This window comes from Tyto alba, unplaced genomic scaffold, assembly GCF_018691265.1.
Source record: "Tyto alba isolate M040663 unplaced genomic scaffold, T.alba_DEE_v4.0 Super-Scaffold_7, whole genome shotgun sequence".
NCBI lineage: Eukaryota > Metazoa > Chordata > Aves > Strigiformes > Tytonidae > Tyto > Tyto alba.
Window position 1 is genome coordinate 23,110,555 of NW_024881328.1, and position 25,332 is coordinate 23,135,886.

The following is a 25,332-nucleotide window of genomic DNA, read 5'->3' on the forward strand; positions in this document are numbered from 1 at the left end:
ATGACCCCAGTTCAGTTTTATGAGCATCTATTCCAATGGCTTCTGTAATAATTTTGACAGAAAATGAATAATTTTATTTTGACCCCATACTCTAGTACATAGGTAAGGATGACAGCATTTTATAAAGTTAGTCTGATGACACTGAAGAAATTGCATGGCTTTGCACATGTTTTTCCTCCAGACTTTCCTATTTTAAGATGAAAAATTTGGAAAATCGTTCTTGGTGGTTTAGTGTGGCCTCTGAAGAATCAGTCAGTGGTTGTCAATCACAGATTTCTCCTGAATCCACTTACTTGGGTTTAAAAGTGGCTCATGTGATACAGCTGTGCCATTTGGGCATTGGTGTCCCAGCACTGCAGCATCGTAGTCTCTCTCTCTCATTCCCCAGCATAAGAAATCAGTAATTTAGACTAAGAATGCATTTCCATCTTATTGCATTATCTGTCCTTCACTGTGGACCATTCTCTCATTCATATGTAACACGATTCTCTCAGCTCAATTCTAGTAGAATATGGCGGCTTCCCAAATGTAGTAGGAAAAATAGGGATGTGAGATTTACTGAAGGAGAGAAGCCAAGAAGTGTACCCATTTGAAGGTCATTTCTTTTTGCCCTCCATCTCAGAGGATTCAGAAATGTGAGAAAAATTACACTTTTCATTAGACTGGAGCGGGAGTCATGGCCATGCTGACACCCGTGTCTTTGAGGGGCAGCATCTTTTCTCCTCTTCTTGTCCTGGGTTCTCCAAAAGCTGGTCAAGCTGTTTGCCCCTGAGCAATAGGGCCTGACTGAAGAATGAAGTGAAATGTGATTTATTCCCAAATTAGGGTTGTTTGCTTTGGTTTGGCATGGCCAGCCAGCCAGCAGGAGGTACATGCCTTGGCCAGTGCTCCTGAGGTTTGAGCTGAGCTAGAGTAATTTGTTTAAGTGTTTGGTGAGAAGCAGTCTGGTAATCTATGTGCAGGACTGAGGCAAGGAGCTCCTCTTTCCAAACCTGGAGCAGTTGTGTGTATGGCCACGGTTGTTCCCTTTGTAAAGAGAAAAGAAGCTGACTCTGCTGTGTAAGAGGATGGTGAGAATGACTTCTCTTTTCTATAGCTCTGTGAGGATGGAAAGCATAATACAAGCATTGTATACATTTGAAATAATTTTATTGATGGTATTTTTATTTTCAGAATCAGAGGAGGACAAATTTATATTTGAATAGTTCACTTAATTTATGCATTTATCTATTTATGTATTATTCTGCATCACTTAAGGCATCAGGGTGTGAAGTAACACAGAAACATACCATGCACTGCATTTCTAAAAAGACTTTTCTGTCAGTCTACAAGGGCAGTGGTTTTAAGTCTTTATGTTCATAAGGAGAGATAAGAAATTTCAAAATTGTAGTTGAAGTTTTCCCCAATCATCCTTGGGATCCTGGGCCTGTGGTGACAACTAAGAAGACTAGTGGGTTTGGGTTTTTTTTAAATCCTCTCTTAATTTACAAATTAGGCTTTTCTAGGTCCCTCTCAAAAACTCTTCCCATGCTAGAGGACACTTCCCTGTGTCACAGTTGATAGGCACAAGAAGCACTGACTGTCTTTCACTAATATGTGTGTGTTACTGGAACAAGCTACCTTAAAAGCATTATACACAGAGGGTCTGTAAGGAGGGTCTTCAGATTATTTCCCTTGGTGTGAAGGCAGTATCTCTTAGCCAACACATCTTCAGTGCCATAGTCATGTCCCATATCTGTGTCCCCGTTTTGACCATCACAATCCTACTATTGGGCTTTTTCACCCCGTCTCTTTTTTCCCCAGCTAAAGTAGAGTTGTTGAAGACTTAGTATAGAGCACTTGCATTTTGCATCTTGCAGAAAGATTATGCTTTTTTTATACACTCTTGTTCAGTAGTCCCTGAAGAATGGGTTATTTCAAAAGTGATTCTTGAAATATTGAAAAATACTGCCATTAGAAAAGAATTAATCTTTTCTGTACCAAAATGTTCTAAAATTACAAAGCGAGTTCATTAAGTAACAGGTGTATTTTTACAATGTGGGATTAATCCATTCAGCCAAATCAATAGCAATGTGGCAGCCATATGATCATCCAATATTTATGTGTAGGTTGAGCAATGATCTTTCTGGCTAAACTTTGAGCTGTTTCCAGTTTTAAAATGGTGTAGACACAGACAGCTGTTTAATTTGTCAATAAATATACTGAGTAACTAAAATTAATTACCATGAGATCCAGTTTTTAGATAATATACTCTCTGTAGTTAAAAGGAGGCAAATAACAGTTTAATTACCTTTTCATTCCATTCTGAATAATTACAGTGCAAGAAAAGAGCAGCTATATGTCGCTGTACTCAGTAAAATAAAAGGTTCCCAGCCTGTCTTCCCCAAACAAATGCATTCCACCAAAAATACACAAGGTTTTTTTACCTAATGTTTCCCAAATTGGGAGGACAAGCAGAGTGCACACTGCAGATCCTTTTCAGCTGCTCACCAGAGTCTTGGCTTGCTTTCCATTTTATAGAAGTCCATTTCTAGCTATTAGAGTGGTGAAGAAAATGCAGCCGTGTATGCCAAAGGCAGAAAGGTGTTTCCACAGAGTTTGAAATGGTCATTCTGAACTGAAAGGTGTCTCAGGCATTCCAAGTGGAGCCAAGAATAACACTTTCAATATTGATATAGTTAAGTGTCTGACTCCTTTTTAAAGTATGGAAGCAAGTGGAGGAAGTGTATCCAAAAATGTTCACCAACGTTCCCTAAGGCAGGAGGAGGAGTCACAAAGAGCCAGCCAAGGAAGGAGCAGAAGATGAATACATTAAGACATTTAAACCCTTGACAACAGGCACTAAAACTGTAGTGAGGCATAACATTTCTCCTACTTTTCTTAAAGGGCAGCTCAACTTTCAGAAGTTTGGGAAAGCCTCTGTTAATCTTTGTGAAATCCACACCTAGACTGGGAAATGTCAAGGCAAGCCTTTAAATCCTAAATATGCCTTTGCATGTGCCGATCTTGTCTAGGGTTTTGTGATTTTCCTTTATGCACAGAAAAATGCAGGAGGTTCCATAGCAGTTTTTAATCTTTCTTCTCATCTACTGATGTTCAAATTAAATAATGTTGAAACTTAGGAGATGTAATTGTGTTAAAATTGTTTGTTGGTAATCTGAAGCCAATAAACAAACCATATACACTAGCATGTTAAGCATATGAACTGGTGACTCCTCTTATTATGCCAGTCATGTTGCCTACCATAAAAATGTGAATGTGCTGAAGTAAATAATAATAGTATTAATGGCATGTAACTCAGAACTGTTGGCACTGTATTCACACATGCTTGGAGCTATATACCTAGGTTAATTTACCTTCTGGTGAAACTTCTTGCTGTTGTGGATAGATGGTTTCTTTTACTAAGGCTTTAAACCAGACAGTTGCTTTAGTAAGGCTTTGAACCAGACAGAATGAGGGATGGTGTGAAGACACTGCCTTTTGGAGCAAGCTTATTTAAAGCCTGTTCAGGTTTAAAGCCTGCCACACTCTTGTGGAGAAGTTGACTAGGGGGCTTGGCTGAATGTTAATGCAGCTGTTCACTTAAAAATGCTCTTGTTTCCGATTCTTTGTCACAACTGCTAAAGAACAGTATTTTGTTTAAGGCAGCCCCAGATCCCCAAGCTGGGGGCAGGCAGGTAGCCAGAGCCCATCCAGGCTCCCAGGGTCATTCATGGCTGTGCTGGAGGAGCTGAGGGACTGGGGGGATCACAGGAGGGACTAGGGGGTTCACGGCAGGGGACTGCGAATGTCTGGGGAGGGACTGGGGGTGTCCTGAGAGGACCTGGGTGGGGAGTTCATGTGAGGCTGTGGCAGTGTGAGCCACCACTGGGACTGGCTCTGGGGCAGGCCTCGGTGCAGGGGGCCCAGGAGGCAGAGACACAGCAGAGACCACGGAGGGGACCACTGGCACCCAAGTGGCTGTTATTCCCAAGCATTTTTTTCTCTGCCACCTGCATTCAAACCAGGGTCCAAAGAGCCCTGTGTGGTGGGACAGTCACTCTGGGATACCTGAATTTGAAATATCCTGATTTTGAAGACACCTGTCTATGACGATGATGGCTCACATTTTATGTCCACTGTCTTTAAATCACGAGTTACTGTCCAACCCAGCACAGCCTGAACCCCTCTGGCCCTGCAGCTGCGGGTTGGTTTCCACGACAGACGGGTCTCCCCACCCCCCACATCCCGCAGGGACCCCCGTAGGCAGCGGGGCTGGGAGAGCCAGGCCCCCTTCGCACCTCAGCCCCGTGGCTGGAGCTCTCCAGGCTCCAGCTCTTTCAGCATCCCAGCCCAAACGGTGCTGCTGCCGCCTCCCCGGCCGGCCCAAACCCCACTCCAGCCCCGCAGCCCCCCAGTAGGGCCCGTGTCCCCCCACCCGCAGCCCCCCCGCCGCGCCTCAGCTCCGCCGTCACCTTGCTTTACACTGGGATGTAGCCGCAGCCCACTTCTCAGGGAAACAGTGCTTTGTGTAACTGAATTGACATTTGGCCTTGATACCTGTATCTCCTGATAACTGAAACAAATTTCTAAAATAAATATTGTACTTTGATCTTCCAGCCCTGCATTTTTAATGACAGCTCTGAACATCACTTCATTAAGAATACATTTCAGGAGACTGAAATGCTCCGAGTTTGAACACTAATTATTTGTACAGAAAATTATGACTGCAATGTTTCATTATTCAGCCCATTGGTTTCTTCTAGAAATGAGAAATTATTCTTGATTTTTAAGTAACGTACTTTCTTGGATGCAGATTTATGGCATTTGTAGTGTGGCATCTGTATAGAAACTTATTCAACTTTCCACTAACTCTTTTGTAAGTGACAAATCATTTTGGTTCATCAAGATATCTGGGGAGATAACATACCTTACAGGTTGGGGGAACCTCGGGATGCTCAGTGTCTCATGAACTACCTATCGACTCTCATTTCGTTTATAAATACTGTTCAGATTATTCTCCTGACAATTATTAGATAAAACGAATTCACAAAAATCGAGCTAGGAATGAAATCAGGCACCTCGTAGGAGCCCGGGGTTGGCCCAAGTTTGGGGATGTAGAAGTTTAGGGACGACACAAGTGCGAGCGCCGCCGTTTCGCTTGGCGGGGGGGACGGGGTTATTGCTCCCCCAGGAAGCAGAGGTGCGGGTCGGGGTCCCCCCCGGGCTCCGGCTGCCCTGGCTGCAGCCCCGCCGCGAGGGGAAGGCAGGAGCGCTGCTGCCCCGGTGCGGCTGCGGGGCCGCGGCCGGTGGGCCCGGGGCACCGGGGGGTACGGGGGGGTGCGCAACCCCCGGCTGCACGGCCGGCCGCGGCTCGCTGCCCTCGCCCGTCTCCCGCCACGTCCCGCGTGTGGATCGCGCAGCGGGGGTGCTGCGGGGCGTTTGTGTGCGGGGAGGGTGAGGTGCTGGGCCCCGCGGGCAGGCGGAGAACGGGGGGTGCCGCGGGCTCCCGCGCCAGCGGCGGGCGCTGCCTCGCGTGGTGCGGGGCGCCGGCCGCCCTCTTGGCGACCTGGTGGAGCGGGTACCTGGCACAGGGGAAGAGCTTGAAGTGGCTGCTGCGTAGGGGGATCAGCGTTACATGGGGTCGAGCTTTTACTGCTCCCCGGGACTCAATATGGAGCCGTGGGAGAGGACTTGGCACTTTAATCCCTTCAAAGAAACCGATCTAATTCAAGCCCTACAACTCTTGAAAGTCTTTGAGCGGACAGCGATTGTTTCCACAGGAAAGCCAGATAAAGATCTCTGTGTGCTGGCGTTTAGAGAGACTTCTCTGGCGGTGTGAATACAATTGAACCCAGCGACTGCGGGGAGGATCGAGTTACCTGGGCAAACAGCTCTGGAGGACCGGAGCCAGCCGGCATCTGCCCCAAAGGGCACCCCCACCCCCCCCCAGAGAGAGCCGAGCGTCCTCGTTTGGTACCTGGCCAAACAGGCCGGCTTACACGTTCGCGATGGCCTCGGAGCAGATGGGGAAGCGGCGAGGGGAGGGGCGCGGTGCTGAGCGGGGGCGCGGAGGGGCGCGGGCCCCCCCCTTGCGCCTGGCGGGGCGGTGCGAGGGGTTCCGCCGGCCCCGGGGCCGCCGAGCGCGGCAGCGGGCGGTGGCGTTAAGATGTGATCCAGATGTACCCGGTGGCGGTCACCGGGGAAAGAGCCTCGCACACGGTCGAAAGAAAAGCGGGTTAGCTTCTTCGTACGCACACGCGTGCGTACATGTATGCACGCAGGCCGAAAGGTGAGGGGTCAGCGAGCGGAGCCGTCGGGGCCGAGCTTTGTGGCAGGAGCTGGGCGAGAGGGTGGAGGCGGAGACCCGGACCTGCCCCCCGAGCCGCGCTCGGCCCCGGGCCAGGCCAGGCGGGCTCAGCAGGGCGGCTGGGCGCAGCCCGCCTCCAGAAACACCATCACGAGAGACTCCTGTCTTCACGGAAAGAAATTACGTTTTTTACGCCCGGCCCCCGCTAGGAAAGAGGAAACTTTTCCGCTCTGTTTCCCGGCTGACCGGTTGGTCGGCGTGTCTGGCTGCGGGAGGGCTGGCTGCCGGGGACACCCTGCAGCCGGGGCACCCCGCCGTCCCGCTGCCGGGACACCCCGCAGCAGGGGCACCCCGCCGTCCCGCCCCCCAGCCGGCTGGGCGCGCTGGCCGGGCGCGGCTCCAGCTAACGCGGGGTTAGCGCCGGCTGAGCGAAGCGAAACCAAACCCGGCTACCAGAGGGGAAAATGTGCGGTTGTTTGCGAAGTCATATCGAGGGCATACCCCTCAGCCTCGGGGGAAGGGCGGGCAGAGGGAGGGAGAAGGGAGGAACCACCGACAATTACTCCAGGGAAGTTTTACGACTGGGATCGACCAGCCCCGATCAGGTGAACTCGTTGTGCTCCTGTTACTTTGAGTCATTAAACACTATCAGCGGAATCCGGAGGCAGATTTCTCGGGCGATAACAAAGACACATTGTCACTTGAGGGCTCTGCCACAAATCCTTAATTGTAAAAAAAAAAAAAAAAAAAAAAGGGAGGGGGGGATCCAGTGTCTTGCACATCCAATGTGAGGGTCTCCAGGCGGTAAGGGGTCCTTTGATCAAGAAAATCCAATTATTTGTGTATATACATTTCCCACATAGTGATTACTTCATTAATTGTCCCGCCTTTATCTCCTCCCTTCCCATCCCCCCTAATAATCAGTTCTTTTATCCAGACCAACAAACACACCATAGGAGCTTTGTGGATTCAAAGGATTTGCTTTCGCTTCTGAAAGAGCCGCTATTCTTTGATGATTGGGTAGCGGCAAACTTCAAAGCCATAAATCTTCCCTCTGACTGGCTGGCGGCCCAGCAAAGTCCTTATCAAATTCTTGGAGGTGATCCTGGTGCAGTCAGACAGTCCGCGGAGATCGCGCAGCGCGGGGGGGTGGGACGGGCACAGCGGCGAAGAGATCAGAGGGAAGGAGGGAGGGAGGGAGAGAGAGAGAGAGAGAGAGGGAAGGAAGGAAGGAAACTGGGCAGCTCTTCGTCTTCCCCTCGGCGTCCCCATGACTCGGCGGTGCCCCGGCGCCCTCCCCTCGCCCCGGGCGCAGTAGCCATGGCCGCAGTGGCTGTCCTCCGCAACGACTCCCTCCAGGCTTTCCTTCAGGTCAGTACCAGCGCCCGGGGGCCGGGGCGGCTCGGCCGGCGCCGCGTCCCACCGCCGTGACCAGCGTTGCGCGTGGGCAGCCGGCGCCCGCCGCCTCCCTCCCGGGGCTTCACCCCGCGGGCGGCCCGGGAGAGGTAGGTGGGGACCCCCGCGGGGGCGAGGGGGCCGTGCTCCGGGATCCTCGGGCCGGCAACTTCCCTCTGCCGCCGGGAGCCCGGCGGTAACTCCAGGCAGCGTCCCGGGGCGGCGGCTGCCCCCTGCCCGCAGCGGCCGCTTCCTCCGCGCCCCGGCCCGGGGGAGGCGGCGGCGCCGGCCGCGGGGCGGGGCTGGGGGGGCTCGGCCCGGCGGCTTTGGGGCGCGCTGTTGTCGGAAAGTTTGCCGGCTGTGCGCGGAGCGGCGGCGCGGTCAGAGGCGCGGAAAGTTTCCCGCGGGCGACGCGGCCGATCCCGCGGGGCGGCGGGCGGCAAGTAACACGCTCTCCTCCCTCCTTCCTTCTCTTCCTCCCTCCCTCCCTCCCGCTCCCGCGCAGGACCGCACCCCCAGCGCCTCCCCAGACTTGGCCAAGCACTCACCCCTGGCTCTTCTGGCCGCCACCTGTAGCCGGATCGGACAGCCGGGCGCAGCGCCCTCGGACTTCCTGCAGGTCTCCTACGACCCGACGCTGGGATCCCCCTCCAGGATCTTCCACCCGTGGAGCGGCGAGATGCCGGCGCACTCCCCGGGCGGGCTGCCGCCGCCGCACCCCAGCCTGGGGCTGACCCCTCAGAAGAACCACCTGCAGCCCTCCTTCGGGGGGGCGCACGAACTACCCCTCACCCCCCCGGCGGACCCCTCCTACCCCTACGAGTTTTCCCCCGTCAAGATGCTGCCCTCCTCCATGGCCGCGCTGCCGTCCAGCTGCCCCCCCGCCTACGTCCCCTACGCCGCCCAGGCCGCCCTGCCGCCCGGCTACTCCAACCTGCTGCCGCCCGCGCAGCCCTGCCGGCAGCTCTCGCCCAACCCGCCGCCCGAGGACATCCCTTGGTGGAGCATCCAGCAGGCCGGCGCCCCGGGCGGCTGCGGCCACCGCTTCCCCGCGGCCGCGGCGCTGCCGCGGAGCCTGGTGCTGGGCCACTCGGACTTCGCCCAGTACCAGACGCAGATCGCCGCCCTGCTGCAGACCAAGTCTCCCCTGGCGGCCACGGCCAGGAGGTGCCGCCGCTGCCGCTGCCCCAACTGCCAGTCGGCCGCCGGCAGCGCCCCGGAGGCGGAGCCGGGCAAGAAGAAGCAGCACATCTGCCACATCCCCGGCTGCGGGAAGGTGTACGGCAAGACCTCGCACCTGAAGGCGCACCTGCGCTGGCACACGGGCGAGCGGCCCTTCGTCTGCAACTGGCTCTTCTGCGGGAAGAGCTTCACCCGCTCCGACGAGCTGCAGCGGCACCTGCGGACTCACACGGGCGAGAAGCGCTTCGTCTGCCCCGAGTGCGGGAAGCGCTTCATGCGCAGCGACCACCTGGCCAAGCACGTCAAGACCCACCAGAACAAGAAGCTGAAGGCGGCGGCGGACGGCGTCAAGCGGGAGGACAGCCGCGACCTGTGACCGCCGGGCGGCGGGGACTCGGGCGGAGGGCGCCCCGCAGACGAGGAGAGGGCGGCCGGCTCCCGGACTCGCGTCGGGCCCGGCGAGCAGGAGCTCGGCTGGGGGCGGTACCGGGAGGAGACGCAGCCCCCTCGGCCCCGGGACCGAACGCTCGCAGGGCGGCGAGGCCGCCGTCGCGCCCCCCCGTCCCGGGCCGGGCGCCCTCCCTACCCCGGGGCGCGGCTGAGGGGAGGTGGCCGCCGTCGGGGCGGGAGCGGAGCCGCCCCGGCCGTCCGGGGCTCGTGGGCGCCCGGGAGTGGGGCGGCAGCGTAGGGCCGGCCGGCCGTCCCGGGGCCCGGCCCCCGCTGCTTTCAGGGGAAGAGACTGAAGTTTTGTGTACAGGTTATTTAATAGTTCTGTTTGAATACAAGTGTTTCTCTCCTCGTCTTCGGCCCCGTGCCGAGCTCCAGCATGAGATGTTTCTGTAAAGCGAGCCGCGACTGCAGCGTGAAATAAACACGTTAACACTGGGGTCACGCAGGGAAGGTCCCACCGCGTGGGTTTCATTCGATCGCCCCCCCGCGGGCTCCCCCCGCCCGCACAGCGCCGGGCCCCGCCGCGCGCGGCCGCCGCCTTCCCGCCATTTCCCGCTGAGGCGGCGGCGGGCGCTGAGGCGGAGGGCAGGGACCGGCTTCCTCGCCGCGGTCAAGCGGAGCTCAGCACACGGTGACCTGGGAGCTGCTCATGGTAAACACGTTTAAAATCCTTAGTTTCTTCGGACTGATGTTGGCCGTTCGGTTTGGGTTTGAGTTTTTAAATTATTGTCATTATTTTGTTTCCTACACGTGAAGCCGTGAGGGGCAAGAGAAACACAGGGGGCCAGTACTGGGAGTGAACATACAGGTCAAGTGCGACAGGCTGGGATATACATTTGAGCGGAGGTGGGCTGCAGTCAAAGTTAATAATGCCCCTTCTCAGAGAGGTCCAGGCCTGTGACAACCAGCCATTCCCAGTTCGGAGTTGTCTGTGGCACAGCACAGCCAAAACATACTTTCCATATGTTAACTTCCTGTAAAATTGCAGAATTTAAGGGTGAGACTCTTGTTATCCTCCCAGTGTGACGAAATGGCAGTCACTCTCCCACACAGGCGAAGATATTTGGCACAAAACTGTGTTTAAAAGTACTTCGTAGACAGTGACAGCTCTCAGGGTTTGTGCTTTCTCATTGGGCATCACGTAAGTATGAGTTTAGGCATACTTGCCAAGAATTTAGGCAAATTTATTTTAAAATAATGACCTTTTTAACAGTAGCATGCTCCCTACATCTTTTTTTTTTTTAACTGAAATTTTTATACAACAAATGAGGAATTTGATTAGTAATTTGCCAAATTTTACATTTTAACATAGAGAATATGTTATTTGCTCCTTATATTTTTGCCAAGTCAGCTTTATTTTCTGGTTACCTAATGAGACAGCCAAATAAAAAGTGCCGTCAATACTTCACTGGGACAAATCTGGAACCAGTCAGCCTCAGGTGGGTTCCTCTGGTGGCAGTTGTCAAACAAGCTTCAGCACAACCATAATGATAGATACACACTTTGCCATGTATGTCTGAATCAAGAAAAGCAGCAGCTCGATAAACATTTGTAATGACAGAACGTGTAAAACTGATGTGTTTGTGTGTGTGTCAGATACTGCAAAGAATCTCCTCTCAGGAAATAATGAGACAACATCACCAGAACTCTCACATCTGAAATAATGAGAAGTTAATGGGCAGTTACCATGGTACAGCTCCTCAACCATATTTTAATGTTTATGATTCTGAATTAATTTCCCACACCATATTCTTAGGGTCAACTTATTAAATTAATAACCGAGCAGTTATCCTCTTTACTACTGAAGAATCTTCTATAACCTGTCCTATTACAGAAAGCCTTCTGAGAAATATGTTTAGCTTCATTGGTTAGCATTCTTTTGCCAAATATTTAGGCTGTAGAAGCATGTTATTGAAGGATATTAAGTAGAAGATACCTTTAGTGTTCCAGAACAAGCAATAGCAATGCAGGAAATAACTGATGGACCCGATCCAGAAGTCCACACTCAAAAAAGTTTTTTGAGACAAAAGTGCATCCTATTTACTACTGGCATATGATCTAAATATGTCATCAGGAATAACATAGTGTTTCTGCTTTTTAAAATGTTTCACAGTATACAGTGGCAAGCTGCTTCCTTTCTTTGATATTAAGATACATTAAGAATGTAGTGTTACAGAATTCAGGACTGGTTTAAGTTTGTTTCACTAAATAATTATGTGTTCAGATCAGACCTACTTAAAATGGAGAGTAATGGAAAGTGCTTTTGTTGGTAGCAGTAGAGGGGAAATGACAGTATCCCAGAGTATGAAAGGTCCACTTACAGGATAGACTAATGGAGTTGGATGTTGCCACACGGTAATGGCCCTTCACTGCTAAGTGAGTGCCAAGATCAAGATGAAGTATTAATGTGAGCTGAAGCACTATATTAGATGGTTTCTGGCACAAGTTTAGCCCGACTAAGAACTAGAGAACCCTTCCTATTAGAGCAGATGTAACTAGCAGAAAATAGCCCAGTAATTGTAGATATAATGATTTCCAAGCTGGACCGTTATGGAAAAAGATTTTTCTCTAGTTGGAAGACAAACTGAATTTACCCAGCACCTATGTTGTCTGGTCTAGCCAGAGTATTTTGGGTTCTTACTCATTCCTTAAGACAAACTTTTACTGAAATACTGGAAGTTTTACCACTCACTTAAGTATGAGCCTGCAAGTAATTTAGGTTTTAAGCAAATGACCATAGCCCAGGCAGTGCCAGCATCATGGCGAGGGGGTGGTAGTATCTGATTAAAAAAAAAAAACAAAAAAACCCCGTGGTGATATGTTGTAACTGATGTACCTTGTATGGTATCTGTATAATGACTACATTTAAAGCATGAAAGTGCACAGGTTAAAAATACGTGCACTCAAAATTAAATACCTGTCATGAGAGAGAGATGTATTTAAATGAAAACCCATGATATTAAATACTACTGAAAATCTTAATCTCTGAGAATAGTACAAAAAAAAAAAAAGGGATTTATGACACAAGGTAAGTAGAAGTAACAGTTTAGAATATAAAAAATATTAAATGAAGCATTATTTCTCTCTAAAGCTTTTAAATAGTTCATTGGAAAAAGAGGGCATATCCACCATAGCTGTTTCATATTCATCTCTAAATAGCTAAATCATATGATAGCTTTTCAATTGAAATCATTAAACTTTTATAGTAATATGGCATTTAAATACACATGTGACCTTTCTGATGTATGGGTAGAGCGTTACAAAAATATATTGCTTACATCTCAAGAATTTATTTCTAGTTGGCAAATTGCACTCTATAATAAAATTAACTTTTAATTTTGCATTCACAAAATACATTTTACACTTTTAGCTGTTTCCAATCAACTAGAACAGCTGTTCATTTTATAAAATTAAATGATTAATATTCTTTTTAATTATACATTTTGAGTACATATGCTGCTCAAGGTCAATTCATTTCTGAATTTTAAATCTTAAATGTCACTGGTATAATAGACACATCATATAAACTAATTCATCTTGTAGTTAATTCAAATTAATTAATCGCTACCAAAAAATTGGGATACGGTTTAAAAACTTGAGAATTGGCATGTTTTCTGTGTTGAAAAGTGACTTTCACACTTGGACAAACTTCTGAGCAGAAAACATTTAACAAAAAAAAAAAAAAAAACATTGTTCTTCAGATAGGTTTTTTTTTTAACTTGTTGTTAATCAAATTATTTTTAGTTGAGAGCCAAATAGAATAAGACTTTCACCCAGGAGAAGATTGCAGGATTCACCTTTTGGTCCTGACTGACCAGATTCTCACTGCAATAATTAAAAATATTTATCAAGTTATGTTTCTTAGCTCCTCAACTATTATTATAGAAAAAGTAGGATAAAGGGGTTTTAAACTGTATTGGGATTTGTCCTTCCTAAAACCATCACCGTCTGGTTTTTCCTTCTGTACTAAATTATAGATATCATTTTTGACAGAAATATTTTATCTTAAATTATTTGAAGATTTTGAGAGATTGCATTAAGTTTTAAAGTAACTATAACTTCACTATTTCAATTTTTAAATTCTCACCTATATCTAATACTAGGCTCGAAAACTAAAGAAATAGGGAATATGAAATGCTGATGTCTTGAAACCCTTGAATAAGAGATACGTTTTACTTTTCAGCGATATTTGAGCAGACCACTCAAAAGTTCATAAATACAGTAAATTTATATCTCTATGCAAGTAGTTGCACAATTATTGAGGCACTTTTAAATGAGCCTTGTAACATTTAATAGAACTTGTCAGCTTATCCCCATACTGAGTGGTGAGAAATAAAAGTATAATGCCTAGCTTATTATCAGATCTTATGGTTTGCTATAGAATCTTTTTTTCTCTTTTATAGTCTCCAATGATTTTACACTTTTTATGAGATTCTTGTGAATCTTCTGGTAAAAATGTGGGGTCTCCTGCTCCAGCACATGATGGAGTCAACTCAAAGAACTCTTAGATTTTCCTGCCAAACTATTTAAAAAAACTTACCAAGCAGGTTCCCTAGGTCTTCGAGACTACTGAACTTGAAAGCAAAGTTTTCCTCCAAAGGGATTGCCTAGCAGGTATCTTCAAAAACTTTGCATTTAAACAGCATCCAAGCCACCAAGGACCTGGAAGTGTTCAACAACCAGCAAGGCTCACAACTGTCAGGTAAGTGTTGATGTGCAGTACAGAGAAGAAGGATCCAAGGCCCTGGGCTGATTGAATGAATAGTCTTGATCAGAGATAATAAGCAGAAGTGCATGTAATACAAAGGCTCTTTTAAATAAGTTTATGGGTTTTATTCCCTGTTAATATTTACTCCCAACTGATTTGAAGTCATATAGGTGTTCCATTATGGATAATGAAAACCAAAGAAAACATGTATTTTGACCTTGTGACTGTGACAATCAGTGGAAGATTACGGATAGTGAGATTTGGCCTTTAACCTGGAGGCCATCAATCCTGTTTTTCTTCTCACCATCTCTTAATTTTTTTGCAATACACATTTACTTAAGTATACACAAAATCCCAGCATGTCCCTGACCCAGGTCTGGTGATTCTATCACTGCTTAGCCACATTAATGGGAGCCCAGTCTGAGGCTGTGTACAAATCCAGTGTGCTCACCGAGAGGGGTTACGGATAGCCACTCAAGGGCGTGCAGGTACATACTAGGGGTTCGTCTTCTCTGCAGGTGGCTGTGCGGTGAATCCCATGCTGAGAGGTACTGAAGTTAGTGGCCAACAACTCTTAAAGAAGTGGAGAGTTTGTACTGAGGTGTGAACCAAATCATTATTCGCTGAACACTTTAAATGCACTCTTTAATGGTGCAGAGGCCTTGTACAGAGTCTGTATATGTTGAGATTTCTCCATTAGTTGTAGTAAGACTAAAATTTCCTTTCATCTAATCGAACTACCAAAGAAATCATAATAATCCAGTTTATGATATCAGATCCCCTTTAGCTCTGCCTAACCAAAGAACAGTTTACCAGTATAGGAATATTGTATACTAGAAGCCATTTTAACATGTGCATCACTGTAGCAACCCTTCCTCCTGCACTTTTGCCTCCTCTCCTCCAGAGTGAAAAAGAAGCTGTACCAGCAAAAGTGCTGTCCCATCTGTCCTGCTGCATCTACAGAAGAGTCTTCTGCTGTTGTAGATGTCTCAGTTAAGGGTTATGGTTTTTTTCTCCCCTGATTGGCGCAATTGTGCCTGCGACAGCATGTGGTAGAATCCTGGTTTACCTCATCCTCAAGTGAGCATAGACTTTATGCTTTGGATTTAATTGGTCTCTGTAGCCTAACAATATAATGCAACCCTTGCCTTAAGGTAGGAACCTCCATCTAGCTAATCTTATTCCCCATTCTCTAGGGCATCGGTCACTGGCTTTTGCTGGCCATTGATGCCAGTACTGAGCAAGTGACTCACTTCAGGCAACGTCATCATTTGCCATTCCTGTCAACCTGTCCCATCATAAAAGGCAATCTTTTTTACATTTGTAATTTCCTGTTGCCAGCAAGTCACAGGCTTTTACCATGACAGTGACTGAGATGTCCTGAACTGGGTATTACATCACCATAGCTTTTAGTATAAAGGAATGATGAACCCCAAGGGGGGAAATAAAAACTAAGAAAAACACTTTTTTTTTAGGAGATTCTTATATTTGAAATTAAAAATAATATTCAAATGCTATAAACTGTGATATTTTTCACATAACAAGTGTTTCTGTTTACAAACACCTACATCACCAGCTTCATCAGAAACAACAGCGTGTACCTATGTTCTTGTATTTTTAAAAGGTAGGGTTGTCTGCAAAAGCAATATATTCCTATTATCTGTAAGTCCCTGTTCTTATGGCAGTACTGAGCTGTTTAAACAAAGTTCCAGTATTAACCTATATACTACTCAAAAACATTTTTAATTTTTCTTTTTAACATGAGCCAGCCATCACAGAGCACACTTTCAAAACAGGCTCTAATTACAAAGCAGGTTAAAAGAAATTTTATTAGACCAAAGCTCGTATCATCACTGGGGGTCATATCCCACATGCTTTATTCAGTATCAGATGGCGTGCCTGTGATCTCCACATGTAGATCTCTCATCTGTGTGGAAAGGAGGTGTCAGTCACGCTGCCGCATTCCCCCTTATTTTAGACAGATCTCCACAAGTCTAGGATATGCATGTGAAGAAGAGAAAGGAAAATGTGCGCTTTTCACTCATTAAAGATTAGACAGGAAAGATAACACAGCCCGAGAATGTCAGGTGGTCTCAGCTACCATATGTTAATCCCAAAGGAGTGTGGAAATGGCTTAATTTCTTCCCCTCACATCTAAATAATTTGTTTCCCTTCTGACCAGGAATAGTGGTAGTGCTTTGCTTTTATTGAACCCTGCAAAGAACAGCCAAACACTTGACATCTGCTTACTTTACATGTCATAAAACATTGCTCGTTCACCTTAGTAGCCCAATATAGGGGGCCCATTCTTTTCAGCATTACCTGATCCTTCAGCAGTGTGGCTCCACTGACTTCCTTCTGTTAATTTGCTCTGAAAGAACTGAAAGAAATCGTTTTAAGCAGGTGAAGATTACACTTCTATATTTTCAAAAATATTAACCAAATCTTCTTACGTGCCTACATGAGACCTAAGGCTATGTCTGAGCTTCTTAATAAAACGCTGGAATAAATTGTATAATGATGCTGAGAAACTACTTGCAAAGTACTTCAATCAAGGCTATGTTCAGTGCTTTAATAGTTAAGTTAGAGAGACCAGAACCATAAGCAATCTTGTTAGGGCAAGTAGGTTCTCTTTAACACTATTTAAAACTGGCCAGAGCAGCTCAGTTAATGCATGTAAACACTGGAACTGTAACTCTGCTACCCCAATGGGATCTTGAATATACAAAGAACAACACTAAACATGCTCAGCACATCCTGGCAGTCTATGAGGAAGTGTTCTTTTCTCACTGGAGGAAGGGCTTGTAAAAATTTTTCCCACAAGGGGAAAAAAGAGGTTCATGGATCTGAAGGTCATTACTTTTCTGTCAATCAGGAGGGTAGGGCAGAAGACAAAGCAGCTAGGGAACCCTTCCGTTTCATGGGCCACATTTGCTTATGCTCACAAATATCAACACTAAGAAGGAGTCCTGGTTCCCTTCTTTACCCCCTGAATACAGAGAGGAGACACAAGACTTGATAATTTTTAGAAGCCTTTAGCTGATTTGCTTCCCTGTGAGTTTCCCCACACAACTCACGAGAGTTTGTGGTACAGTCCCGAAGTTCTCTGTAGGTTGTTCCAGTTTGCAGCTGTTGCATTGCCTTCATGGGGTTTGCGCTATCCCTTGTCCACAAAAAAACCAAATCATTTTGCACAATTACATTATTTTGAAATAGATTGGTACTCATGAAGAAGAAAGTTTCCTAAGCTAAATACACTGGTTGAAGAGTACGGAAATCACTGAGACTTAAACGTGGGAATTACCTTCTAGTTTTACCATTCAGTTATTTTTCTCATTAGAACCACAGTTTTAATCAGCTAAGAAATATTAACCAGTAAAGCAGAATAGTATGTTACATTAAAATACTTCTTTATAAAGTACCTAAGTACATTAGAACCTCATTTGTGTTTTTATTATATGCATTCATTCATCCTAGACTTAATTTAAAATAGGTGTCAGGTATCAGCTATAGTACTGAAATCTGGATTCTAATCTAGATGTTAGAACCTCTGCCACTTACTGAGCATGTTCAAGAAAGGGGAAGGAGGAGGGTAAGTTTAGGCCTGTTTTTAATAAGCTACAGCAATTAGATATTTTGAATACTCAGAATGATGTATTAGAATTATACAATTATTTGGTTTGTTCGGTTGCTTTTCAATACACTTGAGAACCAGCTCCTAATTAAGATACACACACTATCAAAGATGAAAAACATAGATGGTGGTAAAAACAATTAGAATTATGATGTAGGCTTAGATTCCCCGTGGTTTTTGTACAGATCTGCAAGACAGCGTGGGGTATGGGCACGTGGATTTTGCCTTCCCTGCACAAATTCCAGAAACAGCTGCAGTACTTGTGTGCCCTACAGGGACATGAGCCACCCCGGAGCAGGTGGGATCCTCTGGGACATGGCTCTGTCTTCCCTCAGCTGACTGGGTACTCTGGGAGCAGTTCCCTTAAAGGAAACTGCTGCAGTTATCCATTGTGCCTGGGTAAGGAGTTGTTCCTCCTGCACAATTCCTTCTGGGGAGCAGTAGTCTAAGGGTGCTTCAGTTGTCATCCCACTCCCGTGGCCAGACTGTTAAATCACAGCAGAGCTTCTACCTGTGGAGCATACGCCAATTATGTGTTAATTATTTGTTATTTCAGTTTAGAAAACATTCCTTCCTATTTAAAAGGTGTAAGTGGAAAGCACAGCATACAACAAAGCATGTTTTATAAAATAGAATGAGATAAATGATCCAAACATGATTACCTCCAATTATAGGCATGCTTCACCCCTTTAAAACTAATAGACTATGTAATATACCATCCTTAATATGTCCTGAATGTATTGCTCTTGATCTTAAAAACAGTAAGAGCAGTCTCTCTCATGAAATCTTGCTGCAAAAATGAGTTCCTACCATCTCGATGCCACATGAAAAACCTTAATCAAAGCAACCAGACCTCGTGACTTGCTGCTGATTCCACAGCACTTTTTTATAGTGATATCACTTTTATCTATCATCATTTATTCAAAAAGGTAAATCAAAAGCATAAAATAGTCTCATCTGATTTTTTGTCTGCAGGAGATGTCCTTCTTGTTGGTTAAGCCGTGAAGTCTTACATCAGTCAGAGAAACTAAGGGGCTGACCTGACTTTCTGTTCTCCTTTTCCATGTATAGAAGTTTCTTATGTACAGGTTACAATCCAGTATTAAAATTAGAATTTTTAAAAAGAAAAGATTTGTCTTCAGGTGCTCAGCTGACACAAAGGAATATTTGTTTTTAGAAAGGTGCAACATTTTTTTAATTGTTGATCAGAAAGCCAATCCTCTATTAATCCTAACCAAGTAATCTGAATGTATTACTCATACCTGTTAGTGTGGGATGCATCTGACCTATATTAATGATGATTAATACCAAGGATTTTTTACAATTTGAATTCCACAAATAAATTCTAATGTTTGTGTGTGCAAAGTCACACTTTTCTCACATTTTGACTTTTATCAAGCTTATTTTCATTTTAAATAAGTCATTAGGAAATCACTTTGAACTAGACTGCAATAAGCAACACTTCAGCTGGAAAGGTTCACAAAAAGATCAGGTCGGCCCTAAAGATCTGCCCAGGGCTAGGGGGCATGTTAGTTAATGCAGCTAATGCCTGTAAGTTTTTGTGGCCTGTGGCAAAAGAACAGTCTAGCTAGAATCACATCTTGCCACCTTCAGCTCTCAGGCCTCAGTGATTAGGTTTTTATTAACATGTAAGATGCAGCTTTTTCTAACTTCTTAGGAGGGCTCTGATTCATGCCTCTGGGGTCAGAGTGTTTTACCCACTCCACTGTAATGCTCAATGCTCTCAGGAAAGACCTAACAGTATCCCAGCTACATCTGTTTAAAATCATTTCAGTGCCTTTGGGGCGGGGGGGGGGGGGGTGTGGGGGGTGTGTGTGTGTGAGACCTTAAGTAAGCTGCAGAACTGCACGTGCGCGGGGAGCCAACCAAATAATCATTAGAGAGTCCCAGAATGCAGGAAGAGTCCCTGCCACATGCGGCTTCCTTTGGCAAGCAGGAACAGAGAAGCTTGAAATGGTTTTCTTGGGGGAAATGGTAAACATAATGGAGATGCGTAACTATCATGAGCCAGACCAAAGGTCTGTTTAACCTAGGAGCCTGTTTTCCAGTAACAGATGCTTAAGGAAAGTGGATTAAAACCAAGGCATATATAAAACAGATATTCCCCTTGGCATGGCCTCTCAGCTTCTGGGGAACAGTGATTCAGAAACTTCCTGAGCTGGAATCGCATTTCGTTTGTTGTGTTTAATCGTCACAGGCTGATCCATCACAGATTTGTCTCATCCCTTTATGAGTGGATTTACACTTAGTGGGTCCACACCGTCTTCTGATAGTTGTGTGGTTGGATTATATCCCCTCTGAAAATAAAGGGCATGATGGCTTTATAACCGCGTCAGCTTTCCCCGGATGCCCCTTCACACGGAGGAATCGCGCAGAGCGAGGCCTTGGCCCACTCCCCTGGTCGTTCCCCTCCGCACGGACTCGCTCCGCGCTCCCCGGGCGCTGCAGCTGCCTACAGCGGCTCCGGCTCCTCGCCTCTGACCGCGGCCCGGCCGGCCCGGAGCAGCTGCGGGGCACCGGCACCACGGGCACCCCCCGGCCTCCCCCCGGCGCCGGGCGGCGGCAGCCGGGCCCCCGCCGCGGGAGGCAGGTTCCGCCCCGGCGGGCAGGCCGCGGGTGCAGGCCCCGGCTCCGCGCCTGCCCAGCCCTCAACCTGCGGCCGCCGCCCGCCTTCCTCCAGCGCCCGGGCCTCCCGGCCACGGCCGCGCCTCGCCCCCCGCAGGTGAGCGGCGAGTGCTTGAGGTACCGCTCGCCCGGCCGTTCGCCCCGCCGTGGAGTAATTCGCCCGCCGTGGGGCCGTTCCCTCGGGTGGACTCGGCTTGTTCTGCGGGCGCCGCTCTGCTCCGGGGCGGGTCGTAGCGGTGGGGACTTGAGAAAATAAACGTGGCGGGAATGTTAGGCATAATTCAGACCTTCTCGCAACCTTCTTGCAGCACGTTGAAACTCCGTTCACAGAACCAGAGGTGCAAGTCCCTCAATGTTTTGTCAAAAAAAAAAAAAAAAAAAAAAAAGTCACCTGGTATCAAGACTCCTAGCTTTTATTTCTGTAATGTGGCATGTTCATCTTTCACTGCAGTGCTGTAAGCTCCAGTGGTGTCTTAGTTTGTTGTTTCTGAAGGTCAGATACATGCCAACATTTCTATTCAGAGCTGTGTTCCTCACAGCTTGTCCCCGGGTAGTAAAATGTCACTGTGGGCTGAAGGGTGGTATGCAAAGTGCAGAGAAGCTTTTCTCCCACTAAAGGGAAACTTTGGAGTTAAAGGACTGAGTTAAAATACATGGGTTTACTGGTTCCCAAACTTTTTAATATATTTGTATACCATGAAAGCTGATTTAAGAATAAAAAAGTGATTTGACAAGCATATAGTCCTGCCTTTGATCTTGTCCCTTTGTTGCATCATACAGAAAGATGAAAATGGTTAAGATGTTAACAACTGAAAGCCCTTCTGATACTTTATTTCTCTCAGGATAAGTTTCTTAACATGTTTTTATGACCTTACATATATATATTCCCAAGACACTGTACAAGATTTGGTGAGTTTCCTGTACACTTCAGGTGACTGGTGTTTGTTGCAAAAAAACATGGTTCAACATTCAGAGTCTGGGCTACTTAGGCCTGGTTAAGTAGTTACTGCTCTCTTTTTCTTCCCTCCTTCTGCTTGAGCTCTTTGTTCCTACTTTTGATCCAGCCCCTGCAATGTGTCTTTGAACCAGATCCAGCTGATACGAGTCAACTGAAAAATAACCTACCTAGGAGAGCAGGTTCTCCTGGGTCTCATAGGTTCCCAGGGTACAGATAGTAACAGCAGGTGAGAATGAGGCAAGGGTAAGAGCAGCAGCTGTGTGGTGAGGTTGCCTGCTCTGAGTTCTGGGAGAGGCCTTGTAGTATGTGGTGCAACTCTTAAGTATGGGCAAAGTTACAGACACCCATAGAGAAATCTGCTAATCACCTGTGCTGTGTTGCTGTGGTTATTTCAGTGGCCTTTTCCGTCTGTTGTCAGAAGAGTAAGTAGTATCTTATCTGGGGTGTCAATGAGATGTCTGAATTTCAGCCACATCCACAGGTGGTAGCATTGTTTGCTGCCTATCACTTTACTCCATTGAAATACACATATTACTGAAGAAACTTGCTACTTAAGACCTCTTTCTGCTCCTAATTAAGTCAAAGGAAAAACTTTCTCTGACTTTTAAGGGAGCAGGGTCTGGCCCTGCAATGGAATTCAAACATAAAACATAGTGCTTCCCTGACAGCTGTGTGCCTTCTGTGAGGGGAGGCCAAACCCAGCAACACAAGGCGGCTTGCTTTGGCTGCTTCAAAGTGAGATAGCAGCAAGGGGAAAATGTTTGTAAATGCCAGTGCTGGCGAGGAGAGCAAAGAGGGGCTGGTCTGTTGCTTTCAAGGATGCACAGCTACTGCCTATTGAGGAATTCTGCTTTTTTGTTCTTGAGCTCCTGGTCAGTATGCTGTAGGAAAATGTATATGTCTGTAAGACCAACTACAAAATAGATAGCTTTATTTTTGACCCAGAGAAGTTGCAGATCTTTTTGTTGAATGTTCTTAATATTTTTTTTTTTGGCATATGGCTACTGTGTCATAGGCCTTTTCAGCCTAAGATTAAAGGAAAACCAGCTGATTCTGTTTATAGGAGCCTTCAGATAACTCTACTAGATTTTTATAGTGGATATGGTCTCCGAACTTGTCTAAAAATTATTTCTTTATGTTTTATTTTGTTTTTCAAGTTTTTGGAACTCCAGAAGTGGTCAGTCCAGATGTACTTTCTTATGAGTTATCTGTGACTACAGATAATGTGGGGGCTTTTTCAATTAAAGAGTTCCTAATTTCCAAGTATTCTTTTAAAACATTGGAAATTCTGTTTGTTATTAAGCTAATTATGAGAGCATAAGTAGCATATTTTAATATCTAATATTTTAGTTTGAAATTTTTGTTCAGGTTTTTAAGAAATATTGTTAATATTTGTGTCTTGTCTTCTGTCTGGCCAGGCAGACCCTGATTAAAACTAATAATGGCCTTGTAGCGTAGTCTCTTCGGTTTACAGGGTAGGTTGTGTAGCTGACATGTCCACTTCCTGAAAAATCTCTCTGACAAGAGTACCTTACTTGAGATATTTATCATGAAAACACGTGTGTCTTCACTCTCATGTCCCAAATGAAAAATGAAATCTTTTCAACACCTGTCTCCAACCTCTTTCCCATGTTAAATGTATAAGTATAAACACTATGTATGTTACATGTGTAACTATAAACACTATATTTCAGACTTTAAAGTTGTTTTGCACTATTTTTTTTCTGTGTTAAACCATGCAGTTATGTACAACATGCATATTTTAAACATTTATTGTCTAACATAAAATAATCATGTAAGATTTCATCCATTCACTGATCTCTAATGTTTAAAGCAGTTTTCCTGTGTTTATAAAATTAAGCACTTTTTAATTAAGTATCCCTATAACTACCTAAGTATATTTAGGAAAGAAAAAAAACCCAGCTGCCTTAGAAGTTCAAAACACATTAGATACTCAGTAGAACACATAATCTGTTGTCTATATAGTTGTCACATACAGCAAACTGTTCAAGATTAGAGACTCCAGTTAGAAATGCTGTTTAAACTACATTTTACTGTTGCTACATAAAACAGTATGAGCATATACTCTCAGAATTACACAATGCTATCCTTGTGAGCTCCTTGTATTTACCAACCCTAGTATGTAAAAATGTGTGTAGATACTCACACAAATGTATACATAGTTTATTCTAAAAGTTCTAAACAAAGACTTTGTATTAATAGCAATGCACAGCAGAGATCCTTATAGAACACATTAATGCTGTTAAGAAAGAAATCACACATCAGTGTTTCCAATATGTTTTATAGGATGATGTATTAGCATGTGACTACTGGGTTGGTAGTTCAGTTTTTTACTACCTTTACGCTTGTCTTACGAATATTTTCTTATATGATCATGAATCATCTCAAGAAAAATCTCTTTTTAAGTACATAGAAACTTTAGCATTGTAATGCTAACATTGTTGTGGTAAACTAGTTAAAAAATAAAAACTTCTATTAGTAAAAATTGTGTTACATGTACTGTGTCTGCTGTTTAGATGTACTTATTCTAGAGACATCTGTAATGATCAAGACAAATAAAAAAAGACACATCTTCATGCCAAAAGTTTTTGGAAAGCCTTCATTTTAGGAAGGCCATAAGAAGAAATCAGTTATACAGATCTGGGAAAGTCTGTTGCTGGATGAAGGGGATTTGGTAATGGCCACTACAACCACCATTTATTTGTAAATGTTTTTCCCCTTATTGTGTGTTAAGTTATTTAAATGAGTTTTTCATACAATAGTGTGCAGCAATATATTATATTTGAGGTAAAAGTGTTCCTGCTTTAGGGTTTGGTAATTTATGCCTAATACCTAGAGCATATAAAATGAATTGTTTTATTTGTTTACTGTGATTTGCAGGGATATTACTCCATGACAAGGTTACATTGACCTATCATTTCATGCATCAGCAGTTCTTCTATTGCACTGATTTGATCAAGCCTAGTGGATAAAAGAGAAGCAATCCACCCAGTGGACCAAATTAGAATTATAATAAAAAGTGCACATTCTGAAGGGCAAAGTAGGTTAAGTATGGTACTTAGTGAATTTGGTATCATTTTGTGCTGTGTCAAATTTTAAGCTTTTTTCAAAAATGTTTGTCAAGCTTCTGCATTTAAATTTTGAATTTGGTTTTATGTAAGTGATGCTGTAGCTACAGTTGAGGAAAAAGGCAGCTTTTTGTAGCTACTGGAGGCTTTCTTAGGTTAGGTACTTGAGAAAGTGCAACAGATCTTTCTCATTTTGCATTCACAAAAATTTCTGGGTGTCTCTGCTGTACAAGTCTAGATAGTGTTGTTGCTCCTTATGCTGAAAACACCACCATTTTACAGTCATAAAATGTCAAACAACCCTTCCTAGTTACCTGTTTTGGGATCTGCCAAACCGAGGAGAAGGGACTGCACAGCCTGCAGCTGTCTTGTTCCCATTTGCTTTCCTTGAATGCCAGCAACAGCTGCATGAATCAGGAGGGGCTGTATACTGTCTCTTCTCTCCCAGGTAAGGTTTAAACTGCTGTTAGCCAAGGGATGAGCCAAGGTACCTATCTTATGCAAGGTGTGAAATAACTGTTGTAATCTCAAACATGGTTTAATAAGATGTAGCAAATAAGATCTTTAAATGGCTCTAGAGTAAGATATGGGGAAGTTATAACATGGAAGCTTATTTTTTTGTTTCTCTAATGACAAATAATAGACACATTTTAAGAATCTTTATATGTTGGTTCTATATTGCTCAGTTGTGGTGATCAGCTGGTACTATGTAATCAGTCTGTACTGAAGAAGGTTTGCTTACAGTGGAGAATCAAGGCCATCAGAAATTATTACAAATTCTAGCACCTCACAGATACTAAAGAGCATAATAGTAGCATTCATGTGGCTTACTTACTGAGGAATCCACAGAGAAATTAATTTAAGCACACATTTAAGTTTCAGTGATCTCAATAGGACATAAGAATGTTCTGCAGTTGTTTACATAATCGGGTAGAGCATGAGCACGTACATCAGTGCTTTGCTGGATAGATCACTTATAAT

The 25,332-nt window shown here is 45.4% G+C and overlaps 1 protein-coding gene across 1 annotated transcript; it reads left to right on the forward strand.

The window, feature by feature from the left end:
- The first annotated feature begins 5,282 nt into the window (after window positions 1–5,282).
- On the forward strand, window positions 5,283–9,761 carry SP5 (Sp5 transcription factor). The gene is made up of 2 exons (XM_042783918.1): window positions 5,283–7,660; window positions 8,190–9,761. The coding sequence occupies exons 1-2, from the start codon at window positions 7,610–7,612 to the stop codon at window positions 9,240–9,242; spliced, it is 1,104 nt and encodes a 367-aa protein (XP_042639852.1). The 5' UTR covers window positions 5,283–7,609; the 3' UTR covers window positions 9,243–9,761.
- The last annotated feature ends 15,571 nt before the right edge of the window (window positions 9,762–25,332 follow it).

Bases quoted from the DNA above. Each gene is read 5' to 3' on its own strand.
- SP5 (XM_042783918.1), top strand. From the start codon at position 7,610: ATGGCCGCAGTGGCTGTCCTCCGCAACGACTCCCTCCAGGCTTTCCTT. The intron at 7,661-8,189 runs GTCAGTACCAGC...GCTCCCGCGCAG, and splicing joins CCCTCCAGGCTTTCCTTCAG to GACCGCACCCCCAGCGCCTC.